The following is a 24,050-nucleotide window of genomic DNA, read 5'->3' on the forward strand; positions in this document are numbered from 1 at the left end:
ATATGGTTCCTGTCTTATATCGGGAAAGAAAGTCTAAGATCAGATAGCTAACAAAATTGCCCGCATATAGCTGTGAAATCGATGTTGTGAAATGCTTATAGAAAAAATGTATTTCCCATGGCGTCTTCGCACCTGGGATTCAGGGACCCGTGAGAGTTTTTCAGGCCCCGTCGTCTTGTCCACGGACAGATCCTTTCTCCTGGCCATCGTCCCTCCCTCTTTGTTCCTGGGTCCTTCATTCCGCTTTTCTGCCCATACCCTTCACTTACCTCTCTCTAGAGGTAATAGACTCCTGAATTTGTGTGCGTCTCTGAGTGCCTTTGTTTTTGTGTGTATCTTGAGTAAATACGTCTGGACAGGCAAAAAAAATCAAATGAAGTTAAAAGTGAAAAAGAAGATTTAAAAATAAGAGCCATCTGTGGGATAGGAATAGCGACAGGCATGTAAAAGCAGCTCTGGGAGAGAGAGCCGCAGGGCTCCACGGGGCCTGTGCCCCCGGCTTCAGGTCCACGAAGAGCGCGTGTTCATGTAACGCACATTCTCATCTGTAAAATGCATCGGTCGCCGTTATCTTTCCCTTGGAAGAGCCATAGCTTCATAATACAAAAACTTTCATTGTATCTTTAAAAGGCAGATAACCTCAACACAGCAGATGGTAGGGAGTATTGAGGAATTCACTCCATAAGCGAATATCATTTTATCATTGTAAAGCAAATTCATAACAAATGATACAAATTAATACAAAGTGAAACAAAGTCATAAATAAATGACAAGCTAATAATAAATATTTTATTATTTGCAGTAATGAAACTCTTTGGAGTTACAACAGTGATTTTCAGAGATTTTTTTTTTAATTCAGATTTTCAACTGGTGTCCCACAAGAATTTTTAAAACATGCAGTGCCTGACTATCTAGTCAGGGGCACTGACCTTTTTCCCTTAGATTATCAAATTAAAAAAAAAACAACAAACACAACAGTAGACATTGAATGTGAATGCCTTGCCTTGAGCCACAGATACATAGGTCTTGTCAGAGGATTGCATCTTATTGGTCATAGCTCATAATAAGTTTGCATCTGATTGGTTAATTCTTGGTCCCAGAAATCCTTACATACAAGTATAGTATAGGCACCTGATTTCTTAAAATGTCAATTTGGAGCAAAAAGGGCAGGTAATTACTATTATTATTCTTTTTTGTAAGTCAATCAAAATAATATCAATTTTTTTTGTCAGATGGGCAAAGAACGTATTTTTTGGTGTGCCGCAGAATTTCCCTGATCAGTTTATGTGGCCATGAGATGAAAAAGGTTGAAAATCACCGAGTTAGAAGATAGGGTTTAAGTCGCTGGCCACGAAACCTTAGATTCTGTGCTTCACCTCGCTCAGGCTTCCTTAGTTGGTTTTCTCTTTAGAAATGGAGGTAATCATACCTGCCCTGCTTGTCTTGCGGGGAGATGAACAAGATCGCACACTTGAAAAGCTCTGTAAGTTGCAAGGCACGGTGTGCATCTGACTTGGTACTGTAAGGGGGGCTGGCCAGTGTGAACACGCAGGGACGGATGGGGGTGTGCGTGTGACTGGCGGGGGCAGCGGGTGAGAGACCCACCAATGCCTGTGAAAGTCGGACGTTGGTGCGTGTTAATTTGAGGAAATGAAGGCAATTGAATAGTCCTCTTGATATTTCAAATAGGAAAAACCCGAATATTGGTTCTTCGTCATCTTCATGCTGCTACAATTAACAGAACTAGATGAGAAGAAGATTAAAGTGGAAGAAAAGGTATGTAATCGTACGATTTCACGTGTTTCTGAGTGACCAAGCGAAGGGCTTATGCTGCTTGCTGCAGGGCCGACATCATCAATACGTGATTGACGTGCTGTAAGTGAACCACTTGTCTGGGGAATGTTTCCTTGTCCCGGGCTCGGTCCGTGGAGCCCCCCGCAAAGCTCAACATTCTCCCCGGTTGGGCAGCAGCGTGCCGTCCGTGCAGGCTGGCAGCCTTACGTAGATTGTTCGCGCAGGTCACTGTGCACCCGGAGGGCGTGTCATTCTGTGTCTAAAAAGTCACTTCGTAATGACATGTATTCCAACGCCATTCTGCCATGCAGGAGAATGTACCCAAGTGAACCCCTACTCTGCTGTTTTAAACCTCTAATTCTGCTCTTTAAGGTAATAATTCGCCTGGATTCACAGTTGCAGAGTGGCTGAAGGCTAGCGCCTGCCTCCTCTCCACCACACCTGTGCTAGCTGCTTTGCCTTGCCTTAGCGCCTGGAGACAGCCAAAATCTCCACTAATGAGGGGTTTCTTACACTGGATGCAAATTCGGGGTGGGGATGAAAACAGGTATAAATATGTAGAGAGGCAGACACTCCATTTCATTAAAGCCTTTCTGAGATCTTGGTTAAAAATAGTTAGAGGTGGGAGTCTGTTTTTATTCTTGTACTCAAAGGCACTTATTAGATTACTCTTTCCCTTTAACGTTTTGCAGAGGGAATGAACTTCAAAGTTGTGAGTTAGGCAAGGTGTGGCAGACGGGATAACCTGTTCCGAGGGATGACCAGAACAAGAGGATGGCGACCTGCCCTCAGGAGGAGAAGGCCCTTATCTTTGAACAGAGAGAGTTATGCTAAAAGGGGGGAGGTTTTTGGTAGAATTTGAGATAATAGTGCTTGGTGAGGTGGCGTGAGAAAGAAATTCTGCAGCGTCAACTGCCCGGAATCTGGAACAATGTATTTTATTCCTTGTTTTAATACTGAAAGTTGGGATGTTTACTGTATCAAAAGTGATCTTGGATTTTAGAGGTTTTGTTTTTGTTTTTGCTTTTTCCCTCCTAAGCCAGGGACGGTAAAGAAGTAGAAGGCCAAGAGACTCCAGCTCAGTATTTTAAAGTAACGATCATTATTTAGGTTTTAGGAAAGTGAGAGTAGACGTGAAGGCTGAGCACAAGGATTCACGAGCACGCGTTTCATTATTTTCTCTACCTGGTGGCGTGTCTAGACTATTTCAACAAAGAAAATCTAAGCCTGGTGTGCTTTTTAGCAGTGACATTTGTTTCCCTGTTGCATTTCTCGTTCTGGAAAAGGTGACGGCGGTGAACAAGTACAACCCTCCCCCGGAAGTGGTCGCAGCCCAGGACCACCTGATCCACGTCGTCCACAGCATGATGCAGCCGCAGAGGGTCTTTGACAGGTACCCATTCGGGGTCCTCGGGGTAGAGCTCAGGGCGGTGAGCACAGGGCAGGCCCATCCTTTCCCGTCACCTTCTAGTCTGTGACTCGTTCCTTTCTCCCCTCGTCCGAGGGAAGGGGCCCGGTCTTCACTGGATAGTCGGGGTTGTTGCCTCAGTTCCGGCGTGTTGTTACATGCTTGCACATGGGCTCTCAGTGTTTTCCCAAGTGCGGTGATGAGTGGATACATCGCCCCTCTTTCCTCTGGCCTCTGATTGGTAGCCAGCCTGGGACGTAGGACAGTGAAATAATAATAATGATTAAAAAGAGTTGGTCGGTTTTTTAACTTATTTATTTGTAGAGAGAGGGGAATGGCGGGAGAAAGAGAGGGAGAGAAGTATCGATGTGTGAGAGATACATCGATCAGTTTGCCTCTCACATGCTCCAACCAGGGGCCTGGCCTGCAACCCAGGCATGTGCCCTGACCCAGAATGAAACGGGTGACCCTTCAGCTCGTGGGATGATGCCCAACCCACGGAGCCACATCAGCCAGGGCAGAGTTTGTTCGTTTCTTCTTTCTTTTTTTTTTTTTCGGCTGTAGGATAGAACCACAGACAATTGTGATCATTTCTGTCCGTCATATATTTTTCCCTAGCTGTGAGGGAATGCTAGGTGCCCCTGCTGAAGAGCGTCCCGTGGGCTTGGGCTATCAGAGTCCCTAGGAGGAAGCCCAGCTGGCCCAAGGGGGAAATGACAGCCTCTTTTAGCGATGGCACGCGGAGCGCTCGCTCAGCTTGGCTGAACACATGAAGAGTCTCTCACCTCCGAGTCTGAAGATGGATTTGCCACGGGTTCTCCTTTTCTTTTTAAACAATCTGTCAGAGCAGATGGCCATTTATGCTATAAGTGCAATGCAGAGATTCTATCAATACCCAAAGGCATTTTAAAAATACTTGTAAGATCTCTTGGTTATAAATGGCTTCTCTTCTTCATGTGATATTTGCTCCTGTACGTCACATGGTTGGTTTCCCGCAGGGAGCAAATGTTTTATTTTGCATCCAGGACATGATTTTTTACATGTAATTTAATAATACAGACAATGACAGTTTTATATATTTATGGTAGCCCTCCAGGTGAAAGGATTTATCATTTATTTGCATATATCTGGAAAAGCACATTTTATTATTTTTTTAAAGAGAGCATTTATGTCCTCATTGTATTTTTTTCAGTTTATGAAGACTGCTGGTTGTTTCATGCTTTAGGGTACGTTCATATAAAAACATGTATCAAAGAAATTTACGGCAGTGTCTGATGAACACACATTTCCTGATCATTTCTGGCTGGTGAGCCAGATGAGAACAAATGGCCAAGCAGCCCCGGATGCTCCCGGATGCAGCGGTGTTCGTTGTGAAAGAGTGGTGGGCGCAGCAGCAGCCCTCCCGTTGCCTGCTCCACTCTGGCCAACTCGCCGCTCTCTGGCAGCCCCAAAAGAGGAACCCTGACCTTGACCTTAGTACTTTTATGCTGCATTTTGGGGGAATCACTGTTCCCTCTCCTGCTGTGATTGGGGTGAGGATACAGTATTAAAGTGACCCAGGCCCTGGTTGGGTAGCTCAGTTGGCTGAGCTACCCATCCTGACATGGCAAGGTTGCAGGTTCAATCCCTGGTCAGGGCACATACAAGAGTCAGCCAATGAAGGCATAAATCAGTGGAACAACAAATGGATATTTCTCTCTCTCCCTCCTTTCCTCTCTCTCTCTCTCTCTCAAAGTCAATTTTTTTAAAAATGACCCAGCGGAACCTTGACCCCGGCCTGGCGGTCATGGATAGTCTCTTGCTCTCTGGAATGACGAGGTTCCAAAGGCTCGTCTTCTGCAAGGCCTATTCGAACTTCGGAGTCACCCGTGTCTCCAAGGTGCCCTGGTTTGTTTGAGCAAGAAATGGTATTTTCCAATCACAGTCCGAGCGCTAGAGGTGGTCATTACTCTCGGGTCAGCCATTGTTTCCCGGCCTTGCCATGGACAGAGCCGGAATACAGTGACTGGTTTCCTTCCTTCCTCCCCTCCTTCCTTGCTTGCTTTCATACGTGTATTCCTCTGTCTGTCCTGCTTGCACCTGTCTATTAGTGTCTACAGCCATCCAACCTGTTTATCTAATCTATATCCAGGTGGAGCTGTCTGATTCAGTCCGCACAGAGATGATAAGATAGCTCCTTGGTTCACATCGATGCTGGCCATTCCATTTCAAGACTACAGTAGAGCTTTTACTTAAAAGCTCCATTACACATACACCTCCCTCTCTCTCACATCAAGAACACAGAGGAAGGAAGTAGAATATCCCTTGATTACGCTCGTTTTAAAAGCCCACGTTATCCCGCAACGTCATCCAAATACCAATACCAACATCACCGTGATTACTGAAAGCACTGGGAACGTGTTTTGCGGATGCTCTTCCCATTAAACCCCGCCCCTCACACCATTTTCATTATGGTAAAATGTATATAACATAAACTTTGCTATTTTAACTATCTTAAAGTGTTCAGTTTGGTGACATTAATTATATGCACAATGTTGTGCCGCCATCCTCACCATCGATTTCCGAAACGAGGGCACCAAACAGAGGCTCTGTAACAACAGCCCCCACTCCCTGCTACTCCCAGTCTCCGGTAACTTCTCATCCACTTTCTGTCTCTGTGAATTTCCCTACTGTATATCTGTTATGTGTCAGTCACCCCGTTTTAAAAATAGCTTGCTGTACTTACACTGTCAGATCATGTACCCGTCACACACTGCGCGCTGTCCTTTGCTGTCATTTAGTCTTGGTTCCGTGGATAACTGCGTATTTAGTGCTCACTTCCAGCCTGTATATTGATGGCCCTTGAGTCACTCTGGTTGTAAGAAGCTTGTCCTCTAGTAGATTCCTTAGGAAGCTCTATGGGATCAGTATCCCTTACTGGTAATATTCTCTGCCCTTTACATTGAAAGTCATGTTTGCTACAGTATCTAAAGTCCATGGCTCATACTTTTCTCCTTGAATATATTAAAGATGTGACTCCATTTGTTTAGTGCAAAACATTGCTGTCAAAAATGATACTTTGATTTTCTTTCTTTTATAAGCCATGTGTAATCTTTTTCTAGCTGAGCAATTTTTTTTTCTTTGAAGTCCAGTAATTTTATTAGACTGTGTCTTAGTATTTGCCGTTCTGGACTGGTACACTCAGGTATATCTCTGTGTGTTCTTTCAAAATATATAGCTATGTTTTATTCTTTATTTCAGGAAAGTTTTCTTCAATTACAGACTTTAGTATTTATTCATTTCCTTTGCTTTGGTTCTCTTCTTCAGAAAGATCTCGTGTGCCTATTTTCAATATCTGTCAGTTTCTCTCAAATTTGTCCGGACTTTCAGGCCCAGAAGCTGCGTCTAGGTTTACAACTGAGCGCTTACTTACTAGCTGTTGTTCTGGGCAAGTCAATCGACCTCTTGGTATTTCAGTTTTCACCTGTTAAACTGGGATAATGATGGAAATACCTTCACTAGCATCCGGTGACAACTAAATGAGGTAGTACTTGTAAAACTCCTAGCGTAGTGCCTGGAACATAGTAATTGCTCAGGGAAATTTTGGTTATTCCTGTGTCTTTGCACGTCGGTGCTCTAATTTAGTAGGTACGGATGTGGAAGTTGAGCTCTCAGAGGGCAGTCTTGCTTCTTTCATTTTGAAATCCTTGGGAGAATACTTCAGCAACCAGAATTAACACACCTTCCTCTATATTTTCTTTCAAAAGCATTGTTCAGTTAAACTTACACAGACTTGGAGTTTACGTGTTACCCCCGTTAACAGCTTGCTTCTGGGAGCAAGACCGGCCTGCTATACAGTGCCTACCCATAGCAAGGGCTCGACTGCTGAGCTCACTGTGACCGTGACGCGGCCTTGGCGTGCTGCACGCGGCTAGCACGCTGCCCCTCGGGCCGGGCGGACCCGCCCCTGACTCTGCCCTGTGTTACAGCACACTGCCCAGCCTGGACGCCCCTTACCCCATGTTGGTGTTAGCTGGCCCTGAAGCCTGTGGGAAACGGGAGCTCGCCCACCGCCTCTGCAGACAGTTTAGCACTTACTTCAGATACGGGTAAGTTTGTATATGGGCTGGGGAGGCTGTACAAGGTCGGACATTGCTGATTCGGGCCATTAATTTTAAGCAAGTTCAAATATGTGCATGGAAGGCATATCAGCTTCTTTACCATTTATTGCACTGTGATATACACTGTATTTTTTTTTTACTTTAATCCTCCAAATGTTTAACTTTAATTCGGTGACAGCCGAAATCTCCCTGCAACGTTTGGAACTACGTGCATTTTTAATTGAGCACAGTGGCGTAGGAACGGGGGCTCATCCTCTCACTGTGCGGTGTGATGGCACAGATCAGGGCGTTGGGCGGTGCGGTGGGCGGGTCTGGGCACCGTGACACGCTGCCTCTCCCCGTCTCTGCAGCAGCACGCGGCTGCTTCACCTGCAGCGGGCCCCCTCCTCCGAGGCGCATTTCAGGAGGGAGGACGGAGAAGGGGCAGCAGAAGCCTGTCCTCTCCCTTCCCTCGGGTTAGCACTCAACGCACTGTTAGTTTTGGGGACAAGTATTTGGCTGTGTGATTCCCTAATGACCCAGATAAATCAGAGGCATATCCAAAAAACTAGAACCATCCTAAAGAAACCGCCAGCCAGATCTACAGATTTAGGAAAAGTTTCTGAGAATCAGATTTAGAAGGACCACGGTAGCCTTTTAAACTAGTGCCCGTATTTATTTATTTATTCGGCAAAGAAATTACTTTGAGATTAGTGGTGTTTGTCAGTGAGCTGAGGATGCGACTGCGAAGATATATAGGACAGTGAGAAAAATAAATGCAAATTATTTCCTGGTGTTGTCACAGGGAAGTTTCTCCCTTAAGCCACACGTGTTCAAACAATATACACATTGTTTAAACAGGTCCATTTATTTAGATATCTGAAATTGCATTCCTCATTTAAGCAACCTTAGGATATAAATACTGAAGAATAATGTACTCATTAATGCATTGTCAGCACCCTGAAGGTAACACAAATAAATTAAAATTTATATTAGAATAAAAACGTGCAGCGCGCTGTTATGCTCCTGTGAGGGCACTGAACCTGCTGGAAAAGGTGAGTGGACACAGACGATGGAGGGTCACACCGGGGCTGAAGGGCGGCCCCTGACTTTGTGCTGGTTTGTAAGCCTGGGGCCTCTTAGAAAACCGAGTGAAGGGAACCAAGGCCGCCTCTGATTAGAATCCCTCTCGCATTTGGGATACGATTATGTTGCAGCTGTCTGGTGGCCCTGACCCTCCTGTCCGTTGGTGTTGTGCATGGCGGATGCACGCTGGGTCCCATGTGCTCTTGGAGGTGTTTATCAACTCATCACCAAGACTCCGATCCAGTCTGCCTTGTAAGGGCAGCCCCAGTATGCGGGACTGCCCTGCATTCCCCAAGGAGCTCTTTAGGGTCACTGGACTCCAAATACTCCGGGTGCTGGGAGGCAGCGCTGCCGTTCTGTGTCTTGGCGAGAGTACTGTATAGTCTACTGGTACTGTTTACCAGGGGAACGCAACATCGCTCCACCCAGTCCTCCTGGGAGCCAGGGGATGTGGGTGGGGGTGGGGTGGGGGACCAGCAGCTGGGCAGCAGGGCAGAGCCACGGGCGCTGATACCTGCGGGGTGCAGCTGCCACAGCTGCTTGCTGGCCCTGGTGCCGGAGAGCACAGCACGGCCGAGGCGAGCAGGTGGGGTGGAAGCCTATTTTATTCTTCATCCAAAATGGAATTTATTGATTTTTAATTAAATGAAAAGAAAAAAAAGGCATGAATACAGTCTCCTCGTGGAATATAAGCATTTACAAAGGCACTTTCTCTGTCATTTGCTTAAATCTTTTCCTCCTATTTTGTCCTGGTATTTGGTTTCCCTTTTTAAATCACACTGGCTCAAGACCAAGAACTCAGAAATTTTCATGTGCTGAGTCGCATATCCAGATACATAAATATTGAAAACATAATTGGTGGTATATAACAAATAGTGTGGTTGAAAGAGGATGCCCTTGTCTTAGGCTTGAATTTACTATTTGTTCCTGGTTTTAGAAGTAGGTTGGATGTTCTTTACATGTAGCATTAGTGGACTGGAAATACGGATTTACTGCCTTCAGGGTCTCTCCAGTCCCAACCCTGATGTTACCTCCCGGACCAGTGGCCCCTGGAAGAGCCCCGAATAGTGAGGGAAACGCAAAACAATACCAGCCCGTTCATCTTCTAGATTTAAAACCATTCAAGTGCTCTGAGTGGTCACAAAGGAGAAACCATATTCTTCCTTAGGTCTCTATTTTAGAGCACTTCCAATTTTCATAACCTTTCACATGATGTCGACTACTAAATATATTTTACTCTTAACACTGTAATAGAGCAAAGTAAAAGACCACAGCTGTTTAGCTAAGTGAACTGGTATGAGCTCCAGCTACCAAATGCAGCCTAGTCCAAACTGTTTATACAGATGAGACTAACTCGAATGGTTCACTTAGCCATTCAGTCCATGTCTACCGAGCACCATCTAGGAGCCGCGTGCCGGCGGTAAAACTGAAAACAACAGACATGGGTCCCGTCCTCCCGGCTGCGTGCAGCCTGGTACCTGGGTCAGTGCTGCCTATCAGGACACTAGTTTGATGGGCACTGTGATGAGGGAAGTGAGCACCTCTGAGACAGAAGAAGTAGAAGAGGACGGGAGCGGGGCTCCAGCGGGGCTGGTACGCCACAGAGAATGAACAGGCGCGTTGGAGTAACTCGAAGTGCACTCGGTAGACAGGCTAAACCTGGAGTATGAAGGGAGATGGCAGAAGATAGGACTGGAAAGGTAGACAGCAGTCTGATCCTGGAGGGTCTCTAAGCAGGGGAGTGTGGCGGTCGCAGCTGCGTGTTGGAGAGCACCCTCTGACGCATGGCATGCATGCCATTCGGGAGACAGCCTGGGGAGGGAAGGCTGGAGACCAGGAGACCAGCCAGGATATAGTGACGGGACGGCGGTGTGGGTTAGAAAGTGGAGTGACTTTGATACTCAGACACAGTATGTGCTGGAATCTTCTGTGTTGCTGATCTCTTTGTGTCCAGCGGGTCAATGACACGCTATTTGCCCTGAGCATTTGGCACAACTTAATTTGCCTACCACATCCCCAAAGAATACCTGGGCCTCTGTGGGTACCCGTGGAAGGAGTTCACTTACTGACATATGGCGCGCTATCACCAGCTTGAATTTAGAGGTGCTTCCAGCCAAGCCTCTGCCTAAATCTTTACAGCAACAACAGTTTATCATTTCCTGAGGCTGTGTGGTCCAGAGTTGCGATTCTAAACCTGTATGCTTCCGAAGCCCACTGACAAAATTTCTACTTCCTCATCCACCTGCTAGCTCTTCTTAGGTATCTTTTTCTTCCTATTACATGTGCTTGGGTATTTGAGCATCCCAGAATTCAGCCTGGCCTTGCAGATTCCTTTCCCACCCAGTCATCTCCTCCTGGCACGGACTTGCTTTGTTAGGGGCCTGGGTGACAGCTGGCCAGTGGATTGGTCTTTAGAATGTCTGACTTACCCTTAGATTTCTGGGGCTGGTGGTGCCGCCCGGGGTTAACCTCTAACTCAGTTCTTTTGTCTGTTAAGAGAAAGTAACAGGGAGCGTGGCTCCCATTACAAACCGTGATTTGACTCATTGAACATGAGTTAATGAGTAAATTAATTAGTAAATGATGAACTCATGGAAATTGAAGTCACAATTAAAATTGTATTTACGAGGAGAGGAAGGATATCAAAGGTGATAGCCAAAGCAAATCCAAAATTTGGCGTTATTTTTTCCTAAGTAAGGGTATTGAAACGCCGCCTTTGCTATGAAGTATTTCGTTTTAAGGTGCTCGTATTGGGCAGCACACTTTGCGGTGAATGGAAACGGGATGACAGATTCACAACACCGGAGACCATTGCAGGCCTTTCCCAACAGCAAGCCCTGCAGTGGGCGTAGGTTCTGCCCTCGGCACTCTCTGCACAGCAAGGAAGCCAGCTCTTCACTGGCTTGCCAAGACGCTTCAAACTGTGTCTCTCTGCCTGTCCTCCTGTTACAACTTCCGAAACAACCCCTGCCACTCCACTCCTTTGCTGGGCGTGCAGAGTTGGTTGGGTGTGTGAAAGCTACACTAAGGGCGCGACGCCGAGTCACTGATTTGTCCTGCCCAGCTGTGAAGGATGCCAATAGACAAGGGTCCCGGGTCCCTGCCAAGGTGTGTGAGAAAATGCCGGTGTGTTGAAACAACAAGCAAGTGTCACGGTGATTTGACAGTCCCCTCTTCGAATGTGCTCTCTGTCCTGAGTATACAATTTAAAGGTGTTCAGACCTTAACATTTGCTAAGGTAGTTAATTCTTGACTAGAGTGGAAGATGAACAGCGGTACAGATTACACAGATCTGTCTTTGACTTTGCAGTGGAGGGGCTTGTGAGGCTGCGACTTTATCCCTCAGTTTGATCGGGAAAGGAACTGACGTTGGGATCATCCTGCCCCTGCTACTTAGTCGTGTCACGTAATTGCCGTGACTCAGTTTCATCATCTGTAAAACATAAACTGCTGTGTTCTCATTCCCTATTTTAAAACCTCAGGTTAATCTACTCATCCATTTGCATCCCCAGAACTTACTGTAGAGAAGTCAGAAGAGTCTGAAGTCAGGAGTCCTGGGCTGGTTGGGAGCCCATGGTCGGCTCTGGGGCGACACCGGCCTGCTCGGACCAGTCATTTCATACTCACGGGTACAGTGGAGTTCGCTGTGGCTGTTGCCCACGTCACTCACTCATGTTACAAATACTTAGTGAGTGCCTGCATTGGGAATGCAGTGGCAAAGGAGATGAATAAGATAAAGCCCTCCCCTCATTGTTCGTATGCCCTTCTGGGGAGGACAGGGAAAACCAGATGCAGAGCTACAAGAAAGTGGTTTTGGTAATAGAGAGTAACTGGGGGTGTAGCGTGGCGATGCTGTTTCAGACGGTGGTCAGAAAAGGCTCTGTCGTCATTGGAATCAGGGATCCCAGAGGAGGGTCCCACCCAGCGTTGACAAGTCCTGGCAGCTCCGTGAGAGGAGCTCACTGCTGTCCTGGAGCAGCACTGGACGTGGGTGAGAACAAGGACCTGGGGGGCCATTGGCGCAGGCACTGAGGCGCTGGGCATGTAAGGAAAAGGTGCACACTCCGGCAACGGGGGGTTGAGAAAGCTTCTGGGGGCAGGACACACTGAGTCCTGAAAGACCAGGGGTCTAGCCAGAGGGAGGGGTGGGAGAGGAACACACAGGAAACGCCCATAGATCAGAGACAACACGAAAACACTTGGGTGGAAAGATGTAAGTGATAAATATTGTTATATTCCCAAAGCACAGTTTTGTGATGGCAGAGGAGGTGGTGCAGAAGGTCATAAACAACGACGAGCAAAAATACCGGTGTTGACAGACCTTGTGTCAGCCCTAGAGCGTCGCAGCTGAACCTGGTCCAGCATTGCAAAACCACACAGGCCTCACCGTGACGCGACTCTAACGTTTATGATTCATGGATCAGCGTCATCTTTTTCAAATACGCTTTATGCTGGACTCACTTCCGTTTGAATTTTAAGTTACCGGGTCATCTATTTTATCTTTTCAGGGCCTGTCACACCACAAGACCGCCTTACTTTGGAGAAGGGGACCGAGTTGATTATCATTTTATCTCACAAGAAGTGTTTAATGAAATGGTAAACATGGTAAGAATGCTCTCCTTTATCGCACGAGAAATACATGTTCTCTGGGAGAAATATTAGGAAATAGCGATAAAAAAGAGGACGACTAAATTTTGTGTTTGTTATGAGAGAGGTGTTCTTACCGGGTTGTCTTTCCTTAATCCACGTAATGCATCCTTGTTCACATGCTGCTTTACTCTCTGATCTTGGAGAAAATATTGTAAATTTTCAGAAAGACTGAATGAGCAGACACGTGAAGAGAACAGGAAAAGCACTATGAAGAATTCCGTGCCCCGTGTTGATCGGGTGCTCCTGTTCTCACGGACCCGATGTGATGCGTGAAGCTTGCGAACCGAGCATTCCAGGGGCTGCAGCGCTCTGTCCCAATACCCTTCCTTCCAATCACCATCAGTGGTGCTTCCTAATTGCCGCGACCGTAAGCACCATTTTGTTGTGGTGTGTCCCATTCGGTTGTCCTGTCCCGGATGCACACACAGCCTTAACTGTCCACTGTAACACCCCCGTGTGAGAGCTCCTGAGCCTTGGAGGCCAGGCCGCTCACCAGTGCGCCGGGAAGCCCTTGCTGTTAGACCGGAGAAGATTCCCTACTTCTCAGAGGTCTGTGTCTTCTCAACGCAAAGGCATCTACCCTGCATTGGTCTGTTTCATAGGAGCCCTGGGCAGTCTGACTCAATTTTTTTCCCTGAAACCCTGATAATCTCATTGGTAGTAATTCATGACACCGTTGTTGCCGAGTTCATTTTCTCAAAGATAATTCGTGTGTTCTCTCAACCTCCCCCCGCAAAGAGACTCCTCAGGACCTAGTTTATCTGTCGAAAGCATACGCTAATGTCAGTACGCCTCCACCCGTGACTTCATGTCTTCATCACCGCCGGTGAATCTGTGAGCCTTTAATCTTCTCTTCACCAAGGGCCTTCATTTTGAGTATATTATTCTGTCCTTCCCCAAATGACTCCTACACCACTGTGTGTTTTTTTCCTGAAACCTACCAAAGGACCAGGTCAAGGATGACTCTATGTTTCCGCTTTTCAAAGAGCATAATCCAGCCAGCGATGCTTGTATAGCTGCATCTCCCCTCCCCTCCTCCCCCTTCTCCTCCCTCCTCCCTTTCTGTGTCCCCACCCCCCAAAAATGAACCTGGCTTACACTTCGGTGACATAACCATGCAACATGCAAGCACAGACTCTGCAGTTTCTCCGAGTTTCAGTCTGAATGGCCAGCTTTATACGTGGTGTGTGTTTTCCTTAACGTTTGCCGAGAATCCCGCGTGAGAAAGGCTTACAATCCCTAGGCCACTCTCCCTCTGACCTTGTCAAAAGTACATCTTAGAAATTCTCCATAATTTTCCCTCCTAGGGCTCTATTTTGACAGCTTGATGTATGAAGAGTGCTCAGGGACTTCACATTTCCAAAAGCTTCGATAGAGACTTGAGGAGTTACCCTGTCATTAGTGAGAAGCATTCTCTTATGACTGTTGGGTTGGAAGACAACCAGCTCCCAGAGTGAATGCTGATTTCTCTTGTTGGAGTCCGAGGCATTTTGCCTTGGTCCAGAGCCCCCCTTCTCAGCGCCCACGGGCTCCCCTGATGTCCCTCCCACACCTGGTCACACCTGCAGTCAAGGCTGCTGCGGTTCCTCGCCGAAGCAGTCGCTGTCCTTCCGCAGTACGTTCAGTCTTACAGTTCTGTTCCCGCTGCAGCGCTCCTCATGCACTTGAGAATTACTCGTTTTTACCTCTTCTGATGACATATTACTTCAGTGGGGGGTTATGTCCTTTAACTTCAGTTGGGCTTCTGACATCCTTTTCTTTCCAAGTGGGCTTGAGACTGTTTTATGAGTCACAGTAAACAGGGTAGAAGTACATACCTGATGGGAAATCCAGTATCTAGGTATGTATGTGTGTATCTATATCTATCTATCGATACATATATGTGTGTATATATGTATATGTGTATGCATACACATATATGTATAGATATATATCGATCTAGATATAATACACAGATTAAAAGAAAAGGGATCACAGTATTTGTTCCACAGAACGCAGAGGGTATGACACTGAGGGAGGAAATGATTAAGGTTACGAAGTGTTGCATTTTTAACTTTTAGAAGAGGTGACATAAACTTCTTTTGATTGGGGGGTGGACTCTCCCCCTCTTGAGCAGCAGACTCTGCCCTGCAGCCCCACCCACCCTGCAGCCCCGCCTGCCCCGCCCCAAGAGATACCCTCGCTGTGCTGTGCGGCTGCGGGTGCTGCTGTCAGTGGGGTTCAGCCTAGGGAGCTCCACTCCAGTAGTTATTTAAAAAATCGTGCACAGGAGCAGTCAGAGTGCCCCACATTTTTATTCCTTCTGTTCTCACCAGCCTCCCAATTTAGGTGAGACCTAGTGGTTTCATAACTAGAAGACTGTCAGAGAAAAAGTCAGACAAGTTTGAGGGATGTGTTTTGTCTTGCTTTTTTTTTTTTTCCTTTGGCAAGGGAGTACGCCTTGGCAGTGCTGGGCTTCAGAATACTGGCAGAAGGCAGCATTTCTACTTCAGATGGCTGTAGGGCGCGCAACGATTCTGCGGGCAGTTTCAGTGAAAAGCACCTTTACTAGGAAAAGCAGGGGAGGCCCGTTTCTCACGGCTTACCTCCCGATGCAAAGGTTTCAGGATGTGGCTGTAATGCATGGCCTTCGGACTTATCCGGGAACACCAGCTTTTGAGAACGGAAGCTTTCCTGGGCTACCTGGTGTGCTGGCAGAGTGGACACGGCTGAGGCGGAGGGCAAACCATGAGTTTTCCTGGCTCTATAATGAAGGGTTGTGGCGCAGGTTTAGCAGGAAGTGGGTGAGTGAGCAAACTGATCTGGTCTACATACGCTCTGGTACCTTCTCTCTCCTCTAACGTTTTCTCAGGAGATTATTTCCAAAAGCCTATTTTTTTTTTTTGCCAGCAGACAATTCTGAATACATTTCTCCATCACGGTTTGATATTAACGTTCATAGGCCCATTGTTGTTCTTACATAATTGGTGTTATTGGTAAGTTTTATGGAATCACAGAACAAAGTAAGACATCAAATAATTGTCTTCGTATTACATTTCATTATGGCAGCTGTTTCATGAAAATCTTTACACCTCTTAAATTCCAGGGGAAATTCATTCTAACGTACAATTATGGCAACCACAGTTACGGATTGAATAGGGACACCGTAGAGGCCATTGCAAGAGATGGCCTAGCAAGCTGTGTTCACATGGAAATAGAAGTAAGTGGTTTTCTTTCAACCAACGTATTTTCAATGCGTGCGTGTTTGTATATTCATATTTGGGGTTGGGAGGGGCTACAATGTGGGTAGTATACTGCTAGGCACAAGAAGGATGCGTAAGGAAGTGTGAGAGTTTGTTTACAAGTATTGGGTTGGCCAAAAAGTTTTAGTTTTTTCCATAGGATGGCTCTCGTTTCACTTAGTTGCCTTTAACTTAATTCGAAACAATTTTGTTAGATTGTATTGTGACAGCTGTCATATCAGTGTGCATTTTTTAAAAAATCCAAACTGGTGGATTTTTGTGCAGCCATTTTGATGTTGAAGATGGAAGAAGATACGCAACATTTTTGGTGTATTATGCTTTCTTATTTCAAGAAAGGTAAAAATGCAACCGAAACACAGAAAAAAGATCTGCAGTGTATGGAGAAGGTACTGTGACTGATCGAATATGTCAGAAGCGGTTTGCGAAGTTTCTTGGTACTGTTGACATTTTGGCCAAATAATTCTTTGCCGTGGGGCTGCCTCACACATTGGAAGGTGTTTAGCAGCGCCCCTGGCCTCTACCCACTAGAAGCCAATAGTGGGAGAGAGCCGACATAGTCAAACTATCCAAATCAATGAAGTTATTGGCGAAAATGAAAAATGCATCCTTTATTTTATGGAAAAAAAGTAACAAGGTTTTCGGCCAACCCGATAGTATGTGGGAGGAAAGACAGGTGAAAAATAAATGACAGAATCAGATCACAAGAAATGTAATGCACGATACATGTATGAGTAAAGCTGCCGCTCAAGGATTATTTTCTAAGTTATTTTCTCCCCGAATTATCCTTATCCTTTAGAGAGGCTCTGTTTCTCTAAAGTGGTATTAGATAAAACCTGATTCTTACCGGGTGTGGAGCTGGTCCCCCGTCCCCTCGAGACAGTGGCAGCTCCGTGCAGTTGACCTTGTTCCTTCATTCTTCACGGGGACGTGTGAGCACTGGCGTCATTCGACTCCGCCAGTTCACTGCTGCAGTATCTGCATTCTCTTAGTGGGTCAGGCTCGCAGAATTCAGGCTGCGGTTCTCCCTGCCCCGCTGTCGCCCTGCCTCCGTGAGTCTTCCGTGTCAGAGTGCACCCAAGTTCCCCACAGTGCAGGTCCCAAGTACGAGCACGGTCGCTCCACTCGCGGGTTTAAAAATATGTGGCTCTGCTACTGGGCCTTCAAAGGCAATGGATTGCTTTTGGTTCGGGTTGCCTTCACTGACGGACACCTCTGTAGTCAGGAAAACAAATGATAATAGAAGTGATTCCATGAGTCCACACTGACAGAAAACCCTGGGTGTGTCTAGCATGCCTTTACTATCAACGGAATCTTTCTTAAAACTCTGTCCCTCGTAACCTCACCGAGCAGGCCACGGTGATTCCTTCGTGGCTGCTTGCGTGGGTATAAGTGTTGACTAGCCTCAGTGAAACGGGTCACATTTCTTCCAGCTCGTTACTTTTCCTAACTTCAAAATCCTGCAAGCCTTCTCTGTCTGCATGTGATTGGTTTTGCATCGTTCAGGAGGTTTGCATTGTTTTTAGGCTAATAAGAAACAAGAGGCCTTTTCCTAAAAATGTCTCCCTTGAACAACGAAGAAACAAAAGCCGCTGCGCTTTTTGAAGCACCAAATCCCTCCGGTTCCTTGCGTTCACCTGTTTCCAGTCCAGTGGTTCTCTGAGTGCGGGCTCGTGTTTTACTGCTTTCCTCCCTGAGAGCTTTCTCCTGCTCATTTCCGAGAGGTTGCGTCTATAAATCAGGTTTTATTCCCCAGATTCTGTCCAGCGAAAGCCTTTTTCCAAACTGCTCTTTGTCACTGACTCTTTTAGAAATTGTTTTTTAAAAAAGAGCCTGTATTTCTTCCCATGAATTTTTAAAACAAAGATTTTACATGCTGAGTTAAACTCTTGGTGATAGGATGGAGCTGGAAGGAATGTGGCGTCATCCATTTAGAATAACTCTTCCATTTCGCCGGCGAGGAAACGGGTGCTCAGGTAGCATGAGGGTTTGCACGGCATCTGCAGGAGCCGGAGGAGAGCTGCAGGCATGACCGAGCCCCCAGTCTGCACACCATGAATAGCACACAGGCCCCTGCTTTCCGCTGGGGGCCCCGGGTGGTGTCATTAGCTGGGCCTTCCTGTGCTCTGGAAGCTGAACTAGGAACCAGCCAACCAGGTGGCTGGTGGAGGAACAGGAACTGTCCCAAGGAGATGACAGAGGGGTCACAGAGGAGCCTTTTCTCTCCAGTAAGAGCTCTTTGTCCTGCTGCCCCAGGATGCTGTTTGAAATGTAGAACTGAAATGACTCTTCGGTAATAAAGATGCACTACTGCGTGAGTGTACCTATTTGTATCTCGCAATTTTCTCTTTTGAGAATCGTATTCATTAGCATGATTCATTATGTGGTCGAACACTGGTCCGGCTGCTGGCCGCCACGAAGGCCAAACTCATGAGACAGGCGCTGGTGAAAGGGAAGAGGTTTATTCGAATGTCAGCGATCAGAGAGGATGGAGAACGCATGTCTCAAAGCCCGTCTTCATGTCTCGGTGCAGACAGGGGTTTTCGTGTGGAGGGAGAGGGGAAGCAGAACCGAGAGATCAAGGGGTGGGGTTGGAAAGTTCTCTGTGTGCAGACGAGCGCAGTCCATTCCGGTAAGGACCTCGAAACTGGTCAAGGGATGGTGTGGTGTGTGCCATCCGGGTTTTAAATCATTCTGGCTTCACAGTTGCAGGTCAGCAAATCTCCCAGAGCTGGGATGCCTGGAGGTCGGAGGCTGTATCTTCTGAAGTTAGTTCCCAGGATTCTTATACCCACAGCTGTTCCTCTACAAGCTACATATCAGTCAGAGTCCGCACTTACAGAAACAATGTCAAAAGAATGGGGGGTGGGCTATAGTTCCCCACTGTTACAATTCCTCATTGTTAGAGTTAGAGGGTACCAGGTGGAATGAAATCTTGTATTTGCAATGATAATTTAATATCTAATGCACAGGGAGAAGTAATCCAATCTTGAGATATGAGTAGGAAAATAATAGCTAATATACAGATAAAAGAAATCATTCAGTGCAACACTGCTTATTATACCTTATGTGCCAGACATCTCCAGAATGAATTGTGTGTCTGTTTCTGATTTATCTTTTTTTTTTTGTTAATGGACAGGGTGTAAGAAGTTTGAAGTGCACCTATTTTGAGCCTCGCTATATCCTGGTGGTGCCCATGGACAAGAAGAAATATGAGGGATACTTACGGAGAAAAGGATTGTTCAGTCGTGCGGAGATTGAATTTGCCGTTTCCAGAGTGGACCCTTATATTAAAGTTAATCAGGAATTTCCAGGATATTTTGATGCAGTAATCAATGCAGGTTGGTGACTTCCAGCAGAGTTTTATTTCTGAAGTGCCAGAGCACTGGGGAAGAGCCCGCTTCGGAGTGTATTGCTATTGTTGAGGGAATGCAGTTACTTGCGGCTGCAGGACTGAGGTCCCCGTTGCCTTGTTGAATGTCTGCCAGGGGTTTGGCCTCAGAGGCCGTTCCCACACCCTGTCCACGTGCTGGATAGTCTTAGAGCTCTGCCTTCCACAATATCCATAAAGCTAAATGGAGCTAAAAAATCAGTGCCATCAGCAGTTGCAAATTGACTGTGTTTTGGTAGGATTCTGTTGCTTCACAGCGCACTCTCTCATTTGCTGCAGACGACCTGGATGTTGCCTACCAACAGATGAGTCAGCTCATTAAAGAATACCTCGGATTACATGAGCAACCTGCCACGGCTTTGGCTCCAGCTGCAGGTACTGTCCTAGCCATTTTGTGCCAGTGTGTGTGTGTGTGTGTGTGTGTGTGTGTGTAGAGGAGAGCAAATCTTTGAGCTGTTATTTGAATACTCATCAACTCAAGCTGGTTCTAACTACTTAATCCCCACACTTCCTCTGGGGCCATCGTCCCCACAGATGAGTCACCCTCTGGGCCTGCACCTCTGCTTGTCTCAGTGACCATAATGGAACTCAGAGGACTGCGCTTCGGGGACTTACCTAGCGGTGCCTGGCAGGTTGGCAGTAGATGAGGCATGGCCGTCAGCCTCATAGGTCAGAACGGAGCCTTCCACAAGTTTGACTCCCCTGGGGTCCCCTGAGGTGGTGTTCTGCTTGGCAGCTTTGAATTTAGCGTTGTTTTGGTCCAAGAGATTTCTTCCCCGTTTTCTTTGCGTTGCCCTTGCCCTCAGAAGGTTGCACGCAGAGCACAGTGGGAAAACACCCGCCAGAGCATATGAGCCCGGCCCTGGCCCTGCTGCTCCTCTGGGCAAGCTGCTTAGCTGGTCAGAGCTTCACTTTACTGTCCTGCTAAGTGGATTGAATGCTCCCTGCTGGCCTCATGGGTTGTGTGTGGGCAGCAATGACGCAGGATGTATAAGAGTGCACCTCCTTGGAATCCAGGATCCTAACGCCCTGAATTAGAATTTTGGTGCACGAGTAATTTGAAATGTACTTAAAAGTTTTCCCCAAACCCACCTCACACACACTAGGGTGGCTATTATTTAAAAAAACAAACAAACAAAAAAAAAAAAACAAAAAAAAACCCACGTGTTGGCAAGAATGTAGAGAAACTGGGAATGTAAAATGGTGTAGCTGCTCTGAAAAACAATATTGCGGTTCCTCAAAAAATTAAAAATAGAATTACCATATAACCCAGCAATTCCACTTCTGGGTCTGTGCCTCCCAAAGAAGTGAGAGCGGGGACTTGAACAGGTATTTGTCCACCTGTGTTCATAGCAGCATTATTCCCAACAGCCTGAAGTAGTCAACCTCACGGAGACGGAAAGCAGAGTGGTGGCGGCCAGGGGCTGGGGGAGCGCAGACCGGGAGTCAGTGTTTACCGGGTACAGAGTTTCGGCTTTTCCATGATGAAAAGTTCTGCGGGTGGATGGTGGTGACAATGACAGAATTCACAACAGTTGAATGTGCTTAATGCCAGTGAATTGTGTGCCCTCGAAGCGGCTGACGTGGTAAATGTTGTGTGATGTGTCCTTTACTACCGTGACTGTGAACACAGAAGGTCCCTCCAATGGACTGAACCCCTTCCCCTGTCACTACAGTGACATGATAGCCCAAGGCTCTCGCTGCTGTGGCGATGGGCCACAGCCTTCCGTGCACGCGTGGTTTCTGGCCCTCGTGACTCTGACCAAGGGGGACGTGGCCTGCCAGCCAGCATCGTGCTTTCACCAGACTGAAAGCGGGTCAGGTGTCCCTGGCAGTCTGGAAAGAAGGCAGGTGAAACTGGTAACACCCAGGTAATGACAGATTCTCCTTCTCCATGTGTCTCTTAGGAGACGAGTGGCGAGGGTGTGACCTCCTGCAGATAACGTACCTGAGGAGAGCATGCCCTGGCTGAGCATGGGCAGGAGCGGAGGGCTGGGCTCTGCCCACAGTTTGGGGGTGTTAGGTTAGGAGCTTGCTGCTGTGTGCACCCAGTGCCTCTCCGATTCTCTGCATCAGGCCCGGGCACTTTAGCGAGCCGTGCCCATTGCGTAGATAGTAGCGCAGTCTGTTTAATGAGGCTTCTGTCGCTTGGCGTTCAGTTTCTCTGGAGGAAATCTACGTCCCTTGGCTTTAAATCTTGGCTAACCCAGCAAACTTCTGATCTTTAATTTGGTCCCCCCGGGTGGGCCTGTCCCTGTGGGGGCTGTCCCTGACGTTGGAACACCCTACCCCGCTCCCCGAGCCAGGCCCATCCTCCCATTGTAAATTAATAAGTTGGTGTTGAGGCTTTTAAATCAGCCCCTGGTGGGTTTGGATAAACAGGAGTCGGTCCCCTGGGCCTGACCAGTTCTGAGTAATGGAGGAAAGTCTGCGTCTGAGTCGGCAGCTCGGGGGGCACCTCTGAGGGTGGTGCTTGGGCAGGGCTCTGTCTCCGCCTTGACAGCCAGTGAGGCTTCGTCTCTCTGTCTTGTCTCTGTACCCTGCACCCACAGAATCTCAGGCCACCCTGTGCTGTTGCCACTGGCAGAATTAATAGACCAGATGAGGTGTGCATAGGAAAATGGACTCCCATTTTTTTTAAAGGTGTAATAAAACTACATTTTTGTAGTAATTAGGTTAGCCTGTTTGACTTACTGAAAAGAATGAATTGTAGAATTTGTAAGATCTCAGATCCTCTAATAACTGAAATGGGCCAGTTATTGACTGATTGAGTTCCTTCTTTTTAAAAAGTCAATGAGAGTGTTTGTGATTAATATATCAAATTGCTAACCTCAACAGTCCCTGTTTTTCCAGCAGGTTTAGTATTTTAGAAAATAATGTGTTTTTCTTAAGAAGCCAAACACTTTATTTTATTTATACAGTTAATCTGTGGAGGAAGGTTTTCGGGGTTTTTTGTTTTTTTATTCAGTTGATGGCTTACGAATGAACTTGACCTAATGGAGGCCAAACATTATTCAAGCGAGTATTAAAATATTCTCATTAACATAGTCCGTCCTTATTCTAAGCTTTTATAGTGTCTCTAGTGGCCCACGAGGAGAGCCAGTGGCCTCTGAGTTTCAGGGCCAGGAGGTGCTGCCAAGGAGCAGTGGGCCAGGCGTGTACAAGTTCACTACGGGGGACAGTCCCCACCCTAATCACCTCGAAGCCACCGGCCTGACTCCCCCAGGGTGTCCTTGCTGGCCCTGCCAGCTCTCCCCTCTCTGCCCAGCTCGAAGCTGGGTCACTCTGATTTTAGTTTCCGGAGTTTAGGTATATCCAAGTAAATACGTTATTTGTACAAGTAGGACCCCTGAAAACAAAAATCAATAATTTCAGTATAGCGGAATATTTTATATTAGGGGTCTGGCAGAAGTAACGCCTGCTTGAGTGTGGTTGGTAGGGTAATAATATAGGTATAATGATTTATAGTTTTAATTTGAACATTTCACCTAAAATGCCATAAGACGTGCTTGAGTGTGATATTGTTATGTTACAGAATTACATGCTTATGATTTTGTAATAAAAAAGGGATGTTATTTGTGCCAGACCCTGTATATTGAATATATAAAATGGAGCTATGGGAGGTTAGAGAGGGAAATAAAAAATGTAAGATTCTGGGAAACACAGCTTTGTCTGTGCGGTTAGAAAACAGGAGTAGGAACAGCAAGCCTTATTTCGTATCCTCGATGTCACCCGTAATGACTCATTTAGAGAAACCACTTGAACACCCATACCTTAAAAAACAACAACAACAGCAATGCCCTCTATATAGCATTAGAGAGCGTGGCTAGAGCCTGGCCCCCAGCACAGAGGCGCCCCCAGCGCGGGCAGAGCCTCTGGAGAGTGGGTCGGGCTTCTCCACAAGCAGGAACCTGGTGGCCGACGGCATTGTTTTTGTAGACACAGGGATCCCGAGTCAGCGCACCCTGAGAATTTCTCCCAGATGTAGGACGTGATATTAGATGACTGTATCTCGAATAGTCCTTTGTTGCTTATTTGTAACTGAGTTTGCAGGTTTAGTTTCTCTTTAACCGTGAGAGTGGCACACAGAGGGGAAGTAAGCAAGCCCCCGCTGGTCAGTGCTGAGTGCCGCGGGCCCGCCAGCCTGGCCCCGGAGATGTAACCCTTCAGGAGGGGAGAGACTGATTGAATTTTTATTTAACGCATGTATGAAATGGTAACTTCGGACACCGAGTGATTATAAACCCTCGAGATCTTTAGATATACCATTAATTAAAAATGTGTATCAGTTAAGGTACAGAATTGCCTTATTTGCTTTTCCTATAGCAACGCAGGTAAATGTTCATTGCTAAAGTGTGAAGACTAAAACATCCTGAGTAAACAATATAGTTTCTATGAAAGTA

At 46.7% G+C, this 24,050-nt stretch overlaps 1 protein-coding gene across 3 annotated transcripts in view; it reads left to right on the top strand.

Moving 5' to 3' along the window:
• The window catches only part of LRGUK (leucine rich repeats and guanylate kinase domain containing), a 96,357-nt gene that overhangs the window by 36,267 nt on the left and 36,040 nt on the right, over window positions 1-24,050 (top strand). For all 3 annotated transcript variants that reach the window (XM_045191145.2, XM_053926663.2, XM_053926662.1), the window contains exons 9-15: window positions 1,690-1,776; window positions 3,081-3,187; window positions 7,171-7,290; window positions 12,876-12,972; window positions 16,103-16,216; window positions 19,396-19,597; window positions 19,927-20,022. In XM_045191145.2, the coding sequence (XP_045047080.2) occupies window positions 1,690-1,776; window positions 3,081-3,187; window positions 7,171-7,290; window positions 12,876-12,972; window positions 16,103-16,216; window positions 19,396-19,597; window positions 19,927-20,022 (823 nt within the window). The remainder of the gene's footprint in view (window positions 1-1,689; window positions 1,777-3,080; window positions 3,188-7,170; window positions 7,291-12,875; window positions 12,973-16,102; window positions 16,217-19,395; window positions 19,598-19,926; window positions 20,023-24,050) is intronic.

The sequence above is a fragment of the Desmodus rotundus genome, chromosome 6 (genome assembly GCF_022682495.2).
Source record: "Desmodus rotundus isolate HL8 chromosome 6, HLdesRot8A.1, whole genome shotgun sequence".
Classification (NCBI taxonomy): Eukaryota; Metazoa; Chordata; class Mammalia; order Chiroptera; family Phyllostomidae; genus Desmodus; species Desmodus rotundus.